At 39.8% G+C, this 18,542-nt stretch overlaps 1 protein-coding gene across 1 annotated transcript; it reads right to left on the minus strand.

Annotated features, from left to right (window-relative positions):
• Positions 1-8,422: 8,422 nt before the first annotated feature.
• LOC147892189 (uncharacterized) lies at positions 8,423-9,802 on the minus strand. Its single transcript, XM_087387824.1, has 2 exons — positions 9,539-9,802; positions 8,423-9,429 (listed from the first exon to the last, which is right to left on the minus strand). The coding sequence occupies exons 1-2, from the start codon at positions 9,689-9,691 to the stop codon at positions 9,247-9,249; spliced, it is 336 nt and encodes a 111-aa protein (XP_087243950.1). The 5' UTR covers positions 9,692-9,802; the 3' UTR covers positions 8,423-9,246.
• Positions 9,803-18,542: the final 8,740 nt, after the last annotated feature.

Genomic DNA, 18,542 nt, shown 5'->3' on the forward strand with positions numbered 1-18,542 from the left:
GAGGCTGATCCCCAACCCCAAAGGAGGATCCACCACCATTGCTAACCTTAGGTGGGACTTAAAGGGCACTGTCAAGGAGGTTCTTGGATTGGTGGGCCTCACTCTAGAGCTAGTTTTGGAGGAGTTGGATATGGTGACGTTTCATGCTGGCATTGGTGGGAAGGGAAGAAGCCCCTACCACGTGGGAGGCATACCACTCTACCTTCTTCTAAAAGGACATTTTCTCCCACTAGGGGGAGGACATTCCCAAGTACCTTCTCAAAATGTTACTCTATTCAAATCTAAATGGCACTAGCTTGGTGGTTGACGGGGCTCTACGAACTGACTTAAAAGTGGCCTGTTGTCATTTGGATGAAACGGACCTCGATTCCTACATGCAACGGGTTAGGCAGCACCCTATCTTACAGGAGCTCTCTCTTTTTCAAAACTCTATTGGACAAAGAGACAAAATCTATGGGCCCACTCAAAGGCATGTAATGTTTTAAACTCTCTCATATGGTAGTGTCTATCCTTTCCTTTTTTAATAGAATCTTACAAACTCATTTAACCCCCCCATATTCAAATTTAATCAATTGCCTTTTAATATTAGGTACTTTTTCCTATCAACAATTTTTGTAAAGTCAGTTTACTTTTTTCATTTTTTAATCTCCCTTTGGATTGATCCTTGTTTATCACTTAAGGATGTGGATTACCCCCCTTGATTTATTCCCTCACTTAAGGGTGTGGACTACTCCCCTTGAGTATTTTTCCTTATGAGTGGTTTAGTTCTTATCATTGGCTGTGGACTACCCCCCCAATCCTGATTTCCTCACTCATGGGTGTGGAGTACCACCTATATTCAGAAGATATTTTGAAATACCTTATGATTTTTTACTCTGGATTCGAAAGGCATGTATAATTCTTAGATAAAGTGATAACAAGCAGGGGAAAACAGGCATTGGCTATCTACCCAAACAAAAATATGATGCTCAAATACCTAGTTTTGTTTGGATGGTGGCAAGTAAGTGAACCCTAACCTTGAAACCTGGACTACCTGATGAATTCAACGCTTTTTTACCCATGTCGTGTGAAAACTAAATATTAGTAAAACTTTGCAATTTTCTCTGGATTTTTTGCAAACTCTATATTAAAAAACTCGTTTGTTATGTCTCTAGTATAGCCTCTTATGACTTCATTTCAAGAACCACCATTTTTTTTCCAAATCCAAGCTCACATATACATACATTCATCGATACATACATACACAACACACTATTCACAATTTTTAGACCTTTGTGAAGTCTAATTTTAGAATTGGTCTAAGGAAAAGTCCAAAAGTCATGAATTATATATCCCAATTGTATCTTTAGTTGTTTCTAAAAAGTATTACTTTTTGAAATAACCAAATACATGCTAGGATGAACAATGTTGGCACCGCTGATTATAACCAAATACTTCCTAAGCTTAACTAAATAATGGAATTTCCACACCCCGAATTATAACAAACGACTTGATAATATCAACCAATACTTCAATATTTCCACCCTAAATTATAACCAAATATTTCTAAGATTAAGATATATTTTAAAATAACATTGTACTTGCTATAACTACATACATTCCCTGAATACTATACTTTCTATGATTCATTAAATACTTGAGCATCCGATTACTAAGCCTATAATATGACTTGTTCTTTTTGAGAGTGTGTACATATCTTCTTTGTGTAAAAATACACTTCTTAAAAATTTTGTCATTGTGTTCCTACAAACATTCTCTTTCCCTCTTCAACCATCCTCTCAATCATCTACCTTTTCCTCTACATTCTCTCCCTTTCCTATCTTCCCCCTCCACTTTCTTCCCCCTTTCAAGTAAAAGAGTTAGATATAGTGAGATAAGTGGGAAGTAGCAAGCTAAGGGTGTCCACTTTTTGTTCACTCCCCAACCCTTAGGAGGTGGAAAAACAAGCTTTTTAGCACACAAAAATGCAAATCTCACCTACTTCCCTATGGATCTAGTCTTTGAAGTCTTCTGACACAACATCACACTTACTATTGTGCACACAATCGTATAGTCTGATCGAAAATTCGATGCACAGATAAAAAATTTCTTTGTGTCACACGGCATGGTTCTAGGGTGGTCACACGTTTGTCACGAACAGAGAGTGTCATATTAAATTCTAAATTTCTCACTCATTTTAGATTAAATGTTATTGAAACTTTGTAAGTAGTCTCTTTGCATTATGTAGAGCTTAACGTGATTTATTGGTAATTTTTTGAATGATTTATCTAATTATAAATAATTATTTATAATAAATAAAGTCATAAAATACATGCATTTTAGTAGCACACCACATTTTTTAAGTATTTTGAATAATTAAGCAAATCCAATTTGGTGGAAGGTTAGTAGGCACATAAGGGTGTGTGATTGAATCATCAAATCCCAAATCCAACGGTTAGATTTAGGAAGATTGAACTTTAATTTTTACTTTTACTCCTTAGAGGATCAACAAAGAATATTAAAAATAAATCTAGTAATTCTCAAACATGACCAAACATTTCAAAAATGTCAATATTTTTAGTCCTCCGCATGATGAATAAGAGGAAAAAATTTTGGTTAAATTTGAATAAGGGAAACGTACGATATGGCCTCCAAGAGTGAAATCTCCCTTTTGTGGGGGAAAAAGGGCCACCCAAGCCTAATACCAAGACAAGGTAGGCTTGGTATTAGGCTTGGTGAGGTAGGCTAGGAGCATCACCGACCCTAGTGGCAAGCCTTTGGAGTGTGCATGTTGCCCATGTGGAAGGCTGAGTCATCTATTTTTGCCTTGCAACCATGCCATGTTGTTAGACCACATGGTGCCATGTCATCAAGGAGATGTGACATCACTCCTTGCCATGTCACCTTACATTGCCACATGTGTTGCCACATGTGCCACCTCATCATTCCACATCATGAGCCATGTCATCACACCTTGCCACCTTGGCATACCTCGTCAACCTTGCCACGTCACCAATCCCTCCACCTCAATTTGCCATGCCAATCTACCACCTCATGAATGCCAACTCATCATGCCACATCACCTTTCCACATCATGGAAGAGACTATATTGCCACATCATGACCATGCATGGTGCCACATCAGCCACATGTATACACATCACAATGTGCGAGGCATAGAATACCTTGATCGAGGTATATGACCTGCGTGAGGCATAGAATACCTCAATCGAGGTATATGACTGAGGGGTATGTGCTATGACCGAGGGGTACCTCGATCAAGGTTTATACCTGCATGAGGCATTGAATACCTCGATCGAGGTATATGACCAGGGCATAGCATACCTCGATCGAGGTATTTGAAGGTACAAAACTGGAATAAAATCAAACGATGCAAATATTCGAAATTAACGTTGGATTCCAACCAATTAGTTTCAATCTTAGCACCTTCTCCACCAATGATAATGAAGAGCAATCTAAGAGCAATCTAGTGGATGAGTTGAGGCTCTCTATAAGACACCACGTTTTGGTTCATTTCACCCATTCTTAGCCATTCTTGCCTCCTCATCACTTTGTCACACCTTCCATCCTACTTTCATTGAGAATGGGTTCTCAAAGCCGTAGAGCTAGTAGACGTGAAAGATATAGGAACCCCCCCCCAAATCTCATTGATGAGGAGCGCAAGCGGAAGGCTCGTGAGCGCAAGAGAGCCTCTAGAGCTAGAGCTCGCGCTGCCACCACCGATCCACCTCTAACTCTACCTCTACATCCCACCTCCACCTCCACCTCCACCCCCACCCCCACCCCCACCTCCATTGTCCCCCCATCCTCATCCGCTCCCCTACCTCTAGCCTCCGCCTTCCCCTAGCCACCTTCATTTTGGCCTCCACCTCTACCTCTTCCCCCTCCACCCTCCCCCCTCCCCCTCCCCCCGTTCCCCTTGGCGCCTCCCTTCCCTCATCCACCCTACCATCTCCCATTGATCCCCTTGCCCCACCTTGCAGCAGCAGTGTTGCTTCACGACGTGACTTGCCGAAGTCCACTATCCGTCATCGTACTAGCAAGATTGTGTAGTCTTTTTTTTGTGACCTCACGCCAGCTTCACAGTCTTCTCTTCTCATGTCCCTGATTGATGACCCTGACTTGGTAGTGTGTAGGAGGCTTGCTGGTCTTGGTGCATGTAGAGATAGGGTTGTATCTAGCGAGGTCCTTAGCAGTGTTCGACGTTCCTATGCTTCTATTAAGCATAGGAACTCCAGTGATGCCTTGGCAGCACGTCGTGCTATTGTGGCTGCCATTAGTAGACCTCATATGATAGGCCATGTGCATACCGCTTCACGTCTTCTTCAGATTGCACCGTGCACATTGCGAGCAGGCATGATTAGGAGGCAGAGTCTAGAGGATAGTGAGACTGATGCTCTTTGGGCTTTGAGTGGTCGTGCACCTTGCAGCGATCGATTGTTGGATGATTCTGCTAGGTCCTTCATACAACAGTTTTGGGAGGAGCATTGCAGAGCATTCCCGGTGTTCAAGAAGGCATTGCGGAAGAGGGTGTTACGTGTACATTGAGCATGGTGCATGTTTTTTGGAGTGTACCCAGACTGAGTTGTACACTCAGTTTGTAGAGGCGCACCCGGAGTTCAAGATAAGGCAGAGGTCATTTGAGCGATGCAGGCCATGGTTTGTGCGATGCTCTCAGGAGCGTGACACATGCTGTTGTCGCTACCATGTGGATTTTGGATTGATGTATGACGTATTCCGTTCCCTTGATGGTCATAGGGGAGTGGTTCCTACTAGCCCTTGTGGCTTCATTCATTCCATATTGTGTACACGAGATGGTGATGCTTTATTCCACTCCCTTGATTGTGTGGAAGGCAGGTGTACTTTGTGTGGTGACTTTGCTCGAGTGCCACGAGTTGCACTAGATACTTGTGATGTGCAGATTGTTCATTGGCAGCAGTATGAGTGCACAATCGAGGAGGTTGCAGCTTGTGGGGAAGGAGACACCATGTGTTGTATTCATTGACAGTTTTTGAGGGAAGTTGTACCACTACATACGCCACTCGCACACTGTGAAATGGGAGGATCGTCAGTTCCGTGCTTGTTTAAGGACATTTCCTACAAGGGTGGTTGTCTTAGTGGTGGACTTTGCAGAGAATTACACCTTTGCACCACAGCATGAGATCCAATCGGAGTATTATTTCTCTGAACAGGTGACGTGTGATTGAGTATTGATTTTTTTCCCGCCTCATTATATTGAATTATTTCAATAGTCATATTTTTTCTCAATGCCATATTGCAGGTTGCTATATTTGTGCACATTAGCTATCATCATGCAAAGGCTCATGTGGATGGCATTGATAGCACCATCGACTCACGCGTCATTGTGCGAGAGTATCACTGCTACATTAGTGATAATCGATCGCATGATGCCCATTTTGTGCAGCATTGCTTCACTTTGCATGATAGTTTCTTGAGGGGATCATGGTGTCACATGGCAGTGGCACTGGATCTGGTCAAACGGCTGTGGTGGTCAGTTCAAATTCGCTAGATAGTTTTATTGGTTCTGCAGATGGCACCGTGAGACAGGCATTCCGATCACATGGAGCTACTTCGAGACAGGGCACGGTAAGGGAGAGCACGATGGTGCAGGTGCTTGCATGAAGCATGCTTTACGTCGATACCAATTGCGTCACAGTGCCGATCGCTTCAAGGATGCACATGATGTGGTGCGGTGGTGCAGCCAGCACTTATCCACTAGTGCTATCTCCTCGTTTCACTTGCGTGACGATAGGGTGGTGAGCCGGTATTTTTGGTTCATGGACATTGGGAGTCTTGATCGGTCTAGGCCTTTTGATTGTCGTTCTGTGTCTGGCACTCTTGATTTCCATTCCATCAGGAGCATAGGTGAGTCTCACCCCACGATCTTTTCTCGACGGTTTGCATGTTTTTGCTCTGCATGCATTGATGATGATTGGGGAGGGTGCTCCATGATATCATGGGCTGATCCATGGGTACGGCGAGTGCTTTCTCCCTTCTAGCCTTGGGAGGAGGTACATGATGATCAGGATGCGGGATTCAGTTCCTCTAGAGATTATGACCAGCTTACAGATATTTTGCGTATTGGTGATATCTTCGCGGTTATTGCTTTGGAGGGCAATGAGGAGGGTGTGGATTATTACTTGTTGCGATGCTCTATGCTGAAGAGTGTGCTGAATGAGGATACAGTGGATGGGCATGGGATGCACTTCAATGCTCATAGCATGATCGTAGGTGGCCACTATTTTCAGCAGATACAGAGGTGTGGTCGCTATATTGAGTTCCAGGAGTACATGGCAGATCAGGAGGCATACATGTATTCTCATCTTGTTGTTGGGATCAAGATTACTTTGAGTCGTGTTTGCACTCGCAAGGCGACGTCCACTCCACGATGGCGCCTTGCAATGGCAGATCACGAGAGCATACTTGCAACTATTAGCATGAGAGCTGATCCTGAGGAGTAGCACATTACATATCATATTTTTTGGGATCATCAGTTGATCAGATTGATTTTTATTAGGTATCACTAGTTGATTACACATTTTTGTATTCGATATGTATAGGCTCACTGTGTGACCGTACGATTGTAATTTTCATGGACTCATATTTTGTATTTCACTCTGATGGTTGTATACATGTTCATACACATCATTGTATTAGATTCTATTTTATACATGATGTCCGATGTCTTCTCAATGGGATTTGTTGTGTTTGTAAAACAAAAAATTGTTTATTAGTAGTAATGTTGTAGTTTTTTTTGTACTTTAGGACATTTTAAAAATGTGACTAAGAAAATTAGCACACGTACTAACGAAATACGCATGTGGACTTATCTATTGGACCCTACTAGCACGACTACATATGAAAAATGGTGCACGTACTAACGAAATACGCATGTGGACAGTTCTGTTGGGGATGAAACTTTGCACGACTCTTAGGTCACCCTAGACATACATCCACACAAGATTTGGTCTCCAACTGATTTGGTATGCACCAAGTGGAAGGTATAATGCGTACATTTTTACAATCCCTACTAGCATGACTGCGGCAAAGCTATGGTGCACGTACTAACGAAATACGTGTGTGGACTTATCTGTTGGGGATGAAACTTTGCACGACTCTTAGGCCACCCTAGACATACATCCACACGAGATTTGGTCTCGAACTGATTTGGTATGTGCCATGTGGAAGGTACAATGCGTACATTTTTACAATTCCTACTAGCACGACTGTGGCAAAGCTATGGTGCACATACTAACGAAATACGCGTGTGGACTTATCTGTTGGAGATGAAACTTCGCACGACTCTTAGGACACCCTAGACATACATCCACGCAAGATTTGGTCTCGAACTGATTTGGTATGCACCACGTGGAAGGTATAATGCGTACGTTTTTACAATCCCTACTAGCACGACTACGTATGAAAAATGGCGCACGTACTAATGAAATACACACGTGGAGTTATTTGTTGGGGATGAAACTTCACACGGCTCTTAGACTACCTTAGACGTACATCCACGCAAGATTTGGTGTCCAACTGATTTGGTATGCGCCACGTGGAAGGTATAATGCGTACATTTTTACAATCCCTACTAGCACGACTAAACCCTAAACCCTAAACCCTGTTGGGGATGAAACTTCACACGGCTCTTAGGATAGCCTAGACGTACATCCACGCAAGATTTGGTGTCCAATTAATTTCGTATGCGCCACATGGAAGGTATAATGCGTACATTTTTACAATCCCTACTAGCACGACTAAACTCTAAACCCTAAACCCTAAACCCTGTTAGGGATGAAACTTCACACGGCTCTTAGGCTACCCTAGACGTACATCCACGCAAGATTGGTATCCAACTGATTTGGTTTGCGCCATGTGGAAGGTATAATGCGTACATTTTTACAATCCCTACTAGCACGACTAAACCCTAAACCCTAAACCTTGTTGGGGATGAAACTTCACACGGCTCTTAGGCTACCCTAGACGTACATCCACGCAAGATTCGGTCTCCAACTGATTTGGTTTGTGCCATGTAGAAGGTATAATGCGTACATTTTTACAATCCCTACTAAACCCTAAACCCTAAACCCTGTTGGGGATGAAACTTCACACGGCTCTTAGGCTACCCTAGACGTACATCCATGCAAGATTTGGTGTCCAACTGATTTGGTTTGCGCCACGTGGAAGGTATAATGCGTACATTTTTACAATCTCTACTAGCACGACTAAACCCTAAACCCTAAACCCTAAACCCTGTTGGGGATAAAACTTCACACGGCTCTTAGGCTACCCTAGACGTACATCCACGCAAGATTTGGTCTCCTTTACCAGCTCTGCTACTGCTACCATACCTTCTTGGGTCTTCGGGTCCGACACTATGGAGTCCATGGTGTACGTCCTTAGCAGCGTTAATACCGAGTCCAACACTCCAGCACCCCCTTTCACTCTCGCCTTTTTCAAGTTTTCAACTGTAACCCTAGCAGCGTTCATCAACCCCAAGCCTATCGCCCGCCTCTGGAGCTCTTCCTCCAGCGAGAGTATATTCTCGTCTGCTGACCTGCCACATATCGTGAAAAATGTGCATGGGTCCTGAATTTCTCCTTTTGCTGCTACGATCCTCTCCAGGTGAGCTAGCACCTCTAGTACCCGTAATGTTTTGATGCACTGCCTGGTGCTGCACATCCTTTGTGCTGCTGCAAGGGCCGTCTCGACCTTCAACATCTCCTGGCCTATGCTCCTTACGCCTGGTAGCAAGGGCATCGTGAGGATCCACCATATGAGCAGAGATTTCAATTCAGAGCAGATGAAGCCGACAAGCTCTCCTAATCCTGCACGTTTGATGAGCAATGCTAGACTGTAGAAGGAGAACTACACCAAGAATGTGAGGCAACCAGTAAAATATACCAACAGTGCCAACTCCATACGCTCTAAGCGACTCACAAATCTCCAGAAGAGAACCAATGGCCAAGATTCGAGAACGGTACGTTGGTAACTGAAGGGAAAGCCACACATGACCAGCAAATCCCCAAACCTTTTGAGTTCAAGCCAGGATGCCTGAAGCTCACTCCAGGAAATGATACTGTGCTGGTTCGACTGATCTGTAATGATATCCGTGATAAATTTTGGCAAGCTTAGAAAAGCTATGATTGTTAAGCATTGAAAGTGAAGGCCAAGGCTCATCAGCCTCCGAGGTGAATCGATTGAAGCAAGCCATGGATGAAATACCTCATACGTACGACATAAGATAGCACTTACAAAGGTTGACACAGCGTAACACCAAGAAACCTTGCTGTATTGCAGAAACATCGCAAGAAGCAAGGTATAAGTCGATATTCGAGATATGATTCTCACAAATACTCCTTACCACAGAGTCTGGACATCCTGCGAAGTCGTCCAAGAGCCTCCAAACCTGCGACATAAAACCTGAAACGATGAAAGAGCAGAAGCATCTTTCCACACAACAAATTATACTTAAAGCTTAAGTAATCTTCAGACCATGCAGGTGTCATAATGTTTACCTCCTTCGCAGTGACATACTGAGGCAGAACATAACCAGGTATTGGTGGTGAGCTTGAAGTTTTCCGCTCGTCCAAAGTGCTATGCCTTCGATCTCCATCTTCATAGCAGATAGAAGCCAGTTTTCCAAAGGCTCCTGTATCCAGGGTAGACATTTCAGTGCTCGAATGATACACAAAACTGCAATGTTAGCAGCGTTTATGGTGGCATAGTAGTCACCATACGCCCCACCATAGCTCTGCCAAAGGTCACGTAATACAGCTAGGCTATCCTGGGCTGCCGTTGAAGTCGAGATCAGGGTGCTATTCATGCTTGCGTCGTGCAAAATCTCATTTGCTTGAAACAACAGACCACTAATTGAATGGACTCCGTAGCCAGCGGCCATTTACATAAGTTCATGATTTTCAACCACTTGCAAGGAAATATGTGGTTGCGTTCTTCAATTTCAATCGGTTTCCCCGGGTGGTATTAGAACAGGTGTATATCCTGTTGACAATCGTTACTCACTCCCTCCCCAACGATGTTGACCACTACTACCGTATTCGCGGCAACCACCGGTAGTATGGAGCACAAGAACATGCAGGAGTGTGAGAACTTCCAGATATGGAAGTGTCATCTCTGGAAGGGGAGGGAAAAGCAGGCACAAGAAGTCGTGAAGTCTGCACTAGTCAGCAAGGAAGACTTACTGAAAGGGTAGCCAACAGAAATAGTCTCCTCGTCGAAGAGAGGGAGTGTGGACCTAAGTTGAACGTTAGCATCTTTGAAGACGAGGCTGCGGTTCATGCACGATAGCTTGCAAAGTCATTAGAAAGATGGAGTGTGGACCAAGTTGAACGTCCGCATGATTGAAGACGAGGCTGCGGTTCATGTATGATAGCTTGCAGAGTCATTTAGGGTAAAGGGGCCTATCTGTTAGGGGTTGCCTATGGATTTTTAAATCTTTTCCAAAATGTAAGGGCATGGCATAAATCACAATAGAGAGGATATAATCTTTCCAAAAAAATTGAGAAAAAATTTTGAACTCCGTGGAAAACTTAAATACCCAATACTAAAGGCATTGGTGGGCCAGTACTATGCCACATGTAGACTAAACTTTTCGTAAGAGCTTGACACCTAAGCATATTTTCCTCATATTTTCCCTTTTTCATGCCTCTTTATTGGGTCTTTGCATGGAGGAAAAAGGGGGGATGATGACATTTTCAAGGCAACTGCCTCTTTACTAGCCCCTTTACATGTCACGATGGAACCCAAGTCTTAAGGCACCTACCTACCAGGGCGGCAGTCCACGTTTAGCTTACTGCATCAGGTGGCCCTTAGATAGGGCCAAAAAATAATGGGTGAGTAGGTAAGTGAATTTTTTTTTGCTTTGCAGATAAAGTCATTAGGAAGATTGAGTGTTAGCATCTAATGACACTCAATTGCATCAGCATGGTCTTAATCACTCTACTATAACTACGTTCGTATTCTGATCATCTTTCTCAATCTCCCTTTCTCGTGTCCCATTCATTTCCTCCTATTCTCCAGTCCAGTTCACATTCCCCTCCCATACTTCTTCTTCCTTCCTTTGCTAGCCTTTTTTATTCTGTTATTTCTATTTGTTCGCATGCTTAAACACTCAAGAGTCTAATCATGAGGGCATTGTTCCTACTACTGTGTCTGTATTTGACTAAGACCTACTAAGCTAAGCATGCCTCCTTTGTCTAATCTGAGGACTCTGATTTTTCTACTTGTTTGGTTTTCTAACATGGCTTTGAATTCTTTAAATTTGTCGAAGACTTTCAACTTTATTTTAGAAAGTAGACCCAAGAATATCCACTATTATCATCAATGAATGTTATAAAATAAATTGATCCATTCACACTTCTTATGTGTACATAACCCCATACATCGGAGTCTATGAAGTCAAGAGTACCACTTGCTCTAGTTGCAAAGTTGGTCTTGCTTTACAACATGCTTCACAAACCAGTCCAAGAAATTTGAGCCTCAAATTTCTAATTTCCATATTCTTATTTTAAAGTTGTGTTAAAATTTTGGAGTTGACATGTCCATATCTTTTATGCTATAATTCTAAAATTTTCTATTGGTTGATGATCTACTGACATAGCATGAAGATATGGTATTAATGATATCATTTTGAATAATCTACTTCGTGTTCTAAAAAATTTGGTATAACTATGCATGCACTTCCATTAAAAATAACACTATAATTTTTTCTCTATCATTTGTCCAACTTATTGATTCTTGTTGTGTTTTGGAACGTGGAGCACATTATTACAAAATCCTTTGTGTCATGTAAAATTTTCCATAGGTAGGATGCCTTTTCCTTGGATAGGAGTTGGTGTAATGTTAGTTGTATAGATCATATTCTTGGATCCCTATATAAACCATTCTATGTGTCCTTTCATATGAGGAGAGGGGTATGCTGAGGTGGAGTAACTTTACATCAATAGCAACACTATAAGTGGGAGATGACTACCATTTTGTTCAATAGATATTAATAGTAATTGAGGGAAGGAGGAACATGAATGGCTTGATGTCAATATCTTATTATTATTGGAGGTTTAGCCAAATTAATTAGCAATATGATACATCATCCAAGCCACAATCTAGGATGGAGAGTCAATATTAGGTCTTAACATGTCTGTCAATTATTCTTACCACTTACTTACAATAAATTGTGGCCATGCATACATGTGTAGGATAAGGTTAGAGAGTCTCCTTAGGCAAGAATCAGGGGAAAATGTATTTTTACTATTTTTTGTAGTTCACCATGAGTTTACAAGCCTAAGATAACTTGAGGTCTACTATTGTGCTTGGGTATTCTCTTTGCATCTTATGGCTTTTAATACTAACTCTTGGATGGACTAACTAAAGGATTGTAACAAATTATTGAAAAACTTACAAGCCCTTTTTTAAGGATGAGTAACATAAATAAAATATTAAGGGGATCCTTGGTGATGAAACACTTTCCCATAGTGCATATGGGGTAGTGACATGATTTTGATGAAAGGACTCTTTAGCTTTGAACTTGAAACAATTAATGCCATTCGTGTTGGATTTGCAAATTATGGTTTCTTGCAGATGATCATGGTAGTTAATAAATGGATCTTCCAAAAATTATCGTGGTAGATAATCATGCTAGAGGACTACAATGAGGCTAAATAAAATATTATCTAAAGCAAGGGGATAACTATTTAATAATTTAACTAGTTGATTGAATGATGAATAGGGGGACAATAATGGCAAGAAACTGCTCAAATGGTATCCATGTTTTTTTTTAACTACATTGTTTTGGGGTCCATCTGAAACCTGCAAAAGTGTTCCATACAAAACTTCTACCACTCTTACCACTCAGAAAATTGAGAAACTACTAAAAATTAACAAATCATGAGCGTCTTGCAATGTAGCACTAGATCTATAATACTGTATTAGCACTATGGATTTCATGAAACAACACCATTGAAATGTAATCCAAAAACTTGCATAATTACTGAGTTGTAGAGAACAAAATAATGAACACATGAAGAAAGACAATAGACATCTTCATAGTAACTACTCTTGCAACACACATTCATTCTGATTTGGATACATCTTTGAGCATACACATTGATACGTCATTCATGCATGGATCTAAAGGGATGAACCCAACAAGTGGTGACCCTTGGTATCTATAAGCAACTACTATATCTAAATGGAAATATAGCAAAATACTATCCAAATATTATCCACCTAGTATTGGCACACGCAGTGGATAAGAAAACATTTTTGGACATGAATCTACCATGATATTTAACTCAGTAAATTCTAATAGTCTCTAGGTAAGCTCTCTTCATGAGGCAACATCTCCTTAATCCAAGATGATGCTGGAAAGTAGAGTGAAGAGCTTGGTGCAGTACAAAGGTTCAAACTACTTCCAAACACAGTCGCTTACAAGGGTTCTAAAAAGAATTTTTTGACACTAATTTTATTCTATATAATAGCAAAAATAGAAACTAAATATAAAATATTATCATGAAATGTGTGCTTGTTTTTGTGTTAGAAAACACAGTTGGGTCTTTTGTGATGGGAATTCTCTATGTTTAAAAACTAAGTTAAAAAATTCGAATTCATGATTCAAAAAATACTGGGAAATTAGATGAATGACTCGATAGGAAAAATAAATCGGGCAAAAAGACACGGCCACGTCATATTTTTTAAGAAATTCACCATGTTATCCGATAGTATTCGTATGAATACAACTTATTTGTACGAATAAACTAGGTGAGAACTAGGTATTCTTACAAATAGCTATTTGTACAAATATTTATTGGTATGAATATGTAGTGATATACCTATATATGCACACAAAGGAGCTTTTTGTGTTCCTCTCATGCTTGGTTCTCTAGCTGAGTAGAAGAGATCAAAGAAGAAAAATAAAATAAGGTAGGCCGTGGAGGTTGCTCAAGCAATCTTAGAGGTCTTAATCAAAATGGAGTTTGTTAATGTAAGTTCTTAGGATCTCTCTTTTGAGATTCTAAGATCTCTTTCGTGAATGAGTTTGTTTGTGCGCATGTGAGTTTTTAGGATCTCTCTTTTGAGATTGTAACATCTCTTTTGTGAATTGTGATTTTTGTTCTGTTAAATGGATTTTGTTTTATGTGATTTGTGTGTGTATGGAGTTTATTTCTTTTGTGTGAGTTCTTAATAATCTCTTTTTGAGATTCTAAGATCTCTTATAAGAATGTAAATTTGTGCTTCTATTAAGAGTTTAAAGTTGTTTGGATCTTGTTTCTTGAATCTCTGATTGTGATTTACAATTTGTTTTCTTGTTTGATAAAGTTCTTTGGATCTCATGTATATGTGTTCCTAAAATCTCTAAAACTATTCTTTATATATGTATTCTTTCAATTTTATGTGCATAAACTTTTAAGTATCCACATTCTTACACTTGCTTTTGAATGAATATTTTTTATCGTTTCAATAGTATGTGAAGGAATGTTTTGTCATTTGTATTCTTTCATTTGATGAAGTTACATTCTTTCACTTGTAACTCTTGAATGAATATATTTATTCCTTCAATTGAATGTGAATGAATGTTTTGCAATTTGCACTCCAAAAATTTGAGTTCTTACACTTATTATTGGAAGAATATATATGTATTCTTTTGCTTTTGTGTGCATAAACTTTGTGGGTGTCGTGGATGATATTTCATGTTGATGTGCATTTGGATGTTGCGCTCATCAAACAATCATTTAAGAAAGAGAATATTTTCCACCTTGACAAGTTTTTGACATGTCTTGACACACATTTGATTGGCTCGATCACTCTAACAGTCATCTTTATATGTGTACATCAATGTCCAAGTAATCATGAGTGACCTTCAATCAATCAAAGTCAATGTGGTCCTTGAGGTATCCCCATTAGGGGCCAAGACATATTGACAAGCCATATATGTTCCAGCGGCATCAATCATCCACAAAACTACTTTGGTGATAGGTGATTCCATGTAAACCATTGCAATGGATGGAATCAAACTTCAATTACACTTTCACGCATGCATTCAAATAATCACGAGTTGCTTTTAATTGCTCTTTTTTAGCTGAGCTATTTTGTGAAATTTGTGCCGAATTAATCACATGCCAGACCATTCACATGTCTAATTAATCTTGAGTTTTCTTCAATCAATTAATCAGGCATCCAATGCTAGAGAGGTGGCTTTAATCACAATAGATAGACCACCAAATTAAGTCTTTATTTTTTGTAAAATTATTCATATGAATAGTAGTTTATTCATAAAAATACTAGATTATTTGTACGAATAAAATAGCATAAAACATCTAGTTCATTTTAAATAAAGAAAGACACAATTTTATTCAATTTTTTGAATTTAAAAAAAATTGGACGATTAATGCAACTTAGTTTAAAAATACAATTTGGTGATTGAAAATAACAACAAAGATTTACGATCTTGAAGATCAACTGTGTCAATAACCCAAAGCTCAACAAAGATATCATGTTTGACTACAGCATCAGCTACTGGAACATCGTCTTGATCAATTTGAGAAGAAATATGAGTATTTTCTATTTCCACTACATGCTCAAGCAAATTGGTCACACTACCCTACTCACCTTGTAATTCCACCTTGCATTCCTCAACCAAATCCAAACCTTTTTTTCCTTCCTATTATTCCTTTTTTGACATGTCACAAAACCCATCAATTAGGTCTATTAGACTATTTTTTGAAAACTATTGAATATCAAAAATTTCCCCTACCTCTTCTCTAATCAGTATGTCCTAGGAAACGTGTAGCAAGGCACAAGCAGCTTCACTAGTCTCCTCTTTTGTGTGCTCAACATGTGGTTCTTTTTGTGTTATAATGTCTACTTTCTACTGTACATCCATTTCAATTGCTTGCTGAGGCATATCTACTATTTATTTTTTAGTAACAACCTATGACTCTATGTGAATCTTCACTTCAAGAGCACTGATTGCTTCCTACTCCTTATATGTTTTTGCTTCATATTTTGTAAAAAAAGAATCCCCTAATTCAAAAACCAAAACAGTAAAAATAACTTATTTTTATATTTTCTCGTCATACAACTCTCTCTGTAGTGCCTCCAGTTGTTCTTGTAAGATGGTAACCTTGATGGATTCTTCAATCCTTAAATGATGCCATCAATTTTTCATTGACCTATACCCACATATCTTTTGTGTAATTATGCAATCTCTTTTCTAATTCTTCAAAACTTTTACCACTCATAACACACTATTCAAAATTTTTGGACTTGTGTAAAGTCCAATTTGAGAAATGGACTAAAAAACAGTCCAAAAATTTTGAATATACTAGTAATGTTGTTTTTTAACTAGATTTGCCAACTCAAAACAAAAGATTTAATGATTTTTAACTAGATTTGCCAACTCAAAACAAAAGATTTGCCAACTCAAAACAAAAGATTTAATGATTTTTAACTAGATTTGCCAACTCAAAACAAAAGATTCAATGATTTTGAACTAGATTTGCCAACTCAAAACAAAAGATTTAATGATTAAGTACTAAGAACATCAATGCATAACCAAATCTCTTACAAAGGTGGTCTACATAAACATCTTCATAACTTCACAAAAATCTCTTACAAAGTGGTCTACATAAACATCTTCATAACTTCTTGTGAATTGAGCAACTATCACCTAAGAACATCAATACATGACCAATAATAGATGACCAATTCTCTTACAAAGTGGTCTACATAAACATCTTCATAATCACCTAAGAACATCAATAGATGACCAATTCTCTTGGAAAGGTGGTGTAAATAAACACCTTTATGTATAAGTGGTGTGCACACACCTTTATGACCATTTCTTTTAGAAAGGTGGTGTATATAAAGCCCTTAGAAAGGTAGTGTACATAAATCCTTTTATGTGTAAGTAGTGTACATATACACCACACTTGGTATTAGAAAACACCGTTAAGTATAAAATGGCCCTCATAAACAATCTTTATACACAATAATGAGAGCAAAGAAATCAAAAAAGTAGTAAAGTTTTTATTAGATATTAGCTTTACATAGAAGTTCAAAACTTGTGATTACAAAGCCGTTAGCCAACATGTTACTCAGTACCAATGTCCTCAGTGCCAGGCCCTTGACTACCAGGGTCTTGACTAATAGGCTGCTCTAAGACTGGAGTCTTAGTAGCAAGGTCCTTACTAGTTTGCTCTTCAGTTCCAAGCACCTGACTAGTAGGCTGCTCTAGAGTCTCATGACCAAGTTCTTGGTAAGTAGGGACCTGGCTACTAGGTTCCTGACTAGTAGGCTGATCTGGAGTCTGTAAGGTCATGGTTGAAGAACCATCTATGCCTCCTAGTAACTCCTCTTGGTCATGCTTTGCCTCGTCCATACCTTCTTTGAGTAAGGCTTCCTTGCTTGATCCACTTGCCTGTCCTTCACCCAAGATCGATCCACTTGCCTGTCCTTCATCCAAGATCAAGGGTGCCTTCCTCACTTTTAATTTTAAGGGAAGTGCTTCCACCACTTTAGCCTTACCTTTACCTATGACGTGCTGTACTACTGTAACTTCTTGCTGCCGCGAACCTTCCCGTATGATGAGTGGAACCTCCTTGACTCTAGTTGACAATTGATCACCCTTATTCTTTGTGCGGATTTCTTCTTGCCGTAAGTCATCGGATGCAGAGCTTTCATCCTCATCATCACCTGAGCTAGAATCATCACCCTCAGACTCACTACCCTCCTCTTTGACATTTTCCTCCTCAAAGAAAGTAGTGCAACTGTAATATGTGTCAAAGAACTCAATTTGATGGGGGGTATCAATGACATTTACATTTTTACCTTGGCATAGCAATTTCTCAGCAGCAAAACCCATTCGATACAATGCTACTTCCCACCCATCATTCAATAAATTCTTTGTCATCTCTAGTATCACATCAGGATCCATCGGCTTTCTGTAATCCACCATTGCTGCATCAAGCTTAACCTTATGGTCCTCAAAGTAATGAAGCTCGAGAGTCCTTAAAGGAGTTTGGATTAGATTACCACCACCCCTCGATAAGAAGCACATTAAGAAAGGCTGCAAGACTTGAATGGCAGTGCCTTCCAAGACAGTCATATGATTACGCAGGACTATACCATGGTATACTTTTGAAAGTAAATACCCAAATGAAGATGTCAAACTCGCATATAGGGCATCCCTTTGTGATTCTGTCACGAACAGGACCAACGTTGATCTTTTCTTATCTGCCATAGGACCTTCAACAATAAACCGCACAAGTTCAACTATCCGTGACACTGCAAAGCATGACCACTCATTGTTATGAAATGCTCCGTATCAATGCCATTGATGTGTGCAAATTTTGTATCATTCTCTGATAGCAGGATATCATAAGAGAAGCTGAATGGAGAACCATCATCTAAACCACCAATTGCTCTACCTTGGGTACTAGACTGCAAGGCCTTTTTCTTAATGTCCATATATTCTGTCTCAACAACCTTTGGCATTTTAGCTCTTAG

Source organism: Dipteris shenzhenensis, chromosome 17, assembly GCF_047967505.1.
Source record: "Dipteris shenzhenensis isolate YYH24624 ecotype China chromosome 17, Dip_SZ_1.0, whole genome shotgun sequence".
Lineage (NCBI taxonomy): Eukaryota > Viridiplantae > Streptophyta > Polypodiopsida > Gleicheniales > Dipteridaceae > Dipteris > Dipteris shenzhenensis.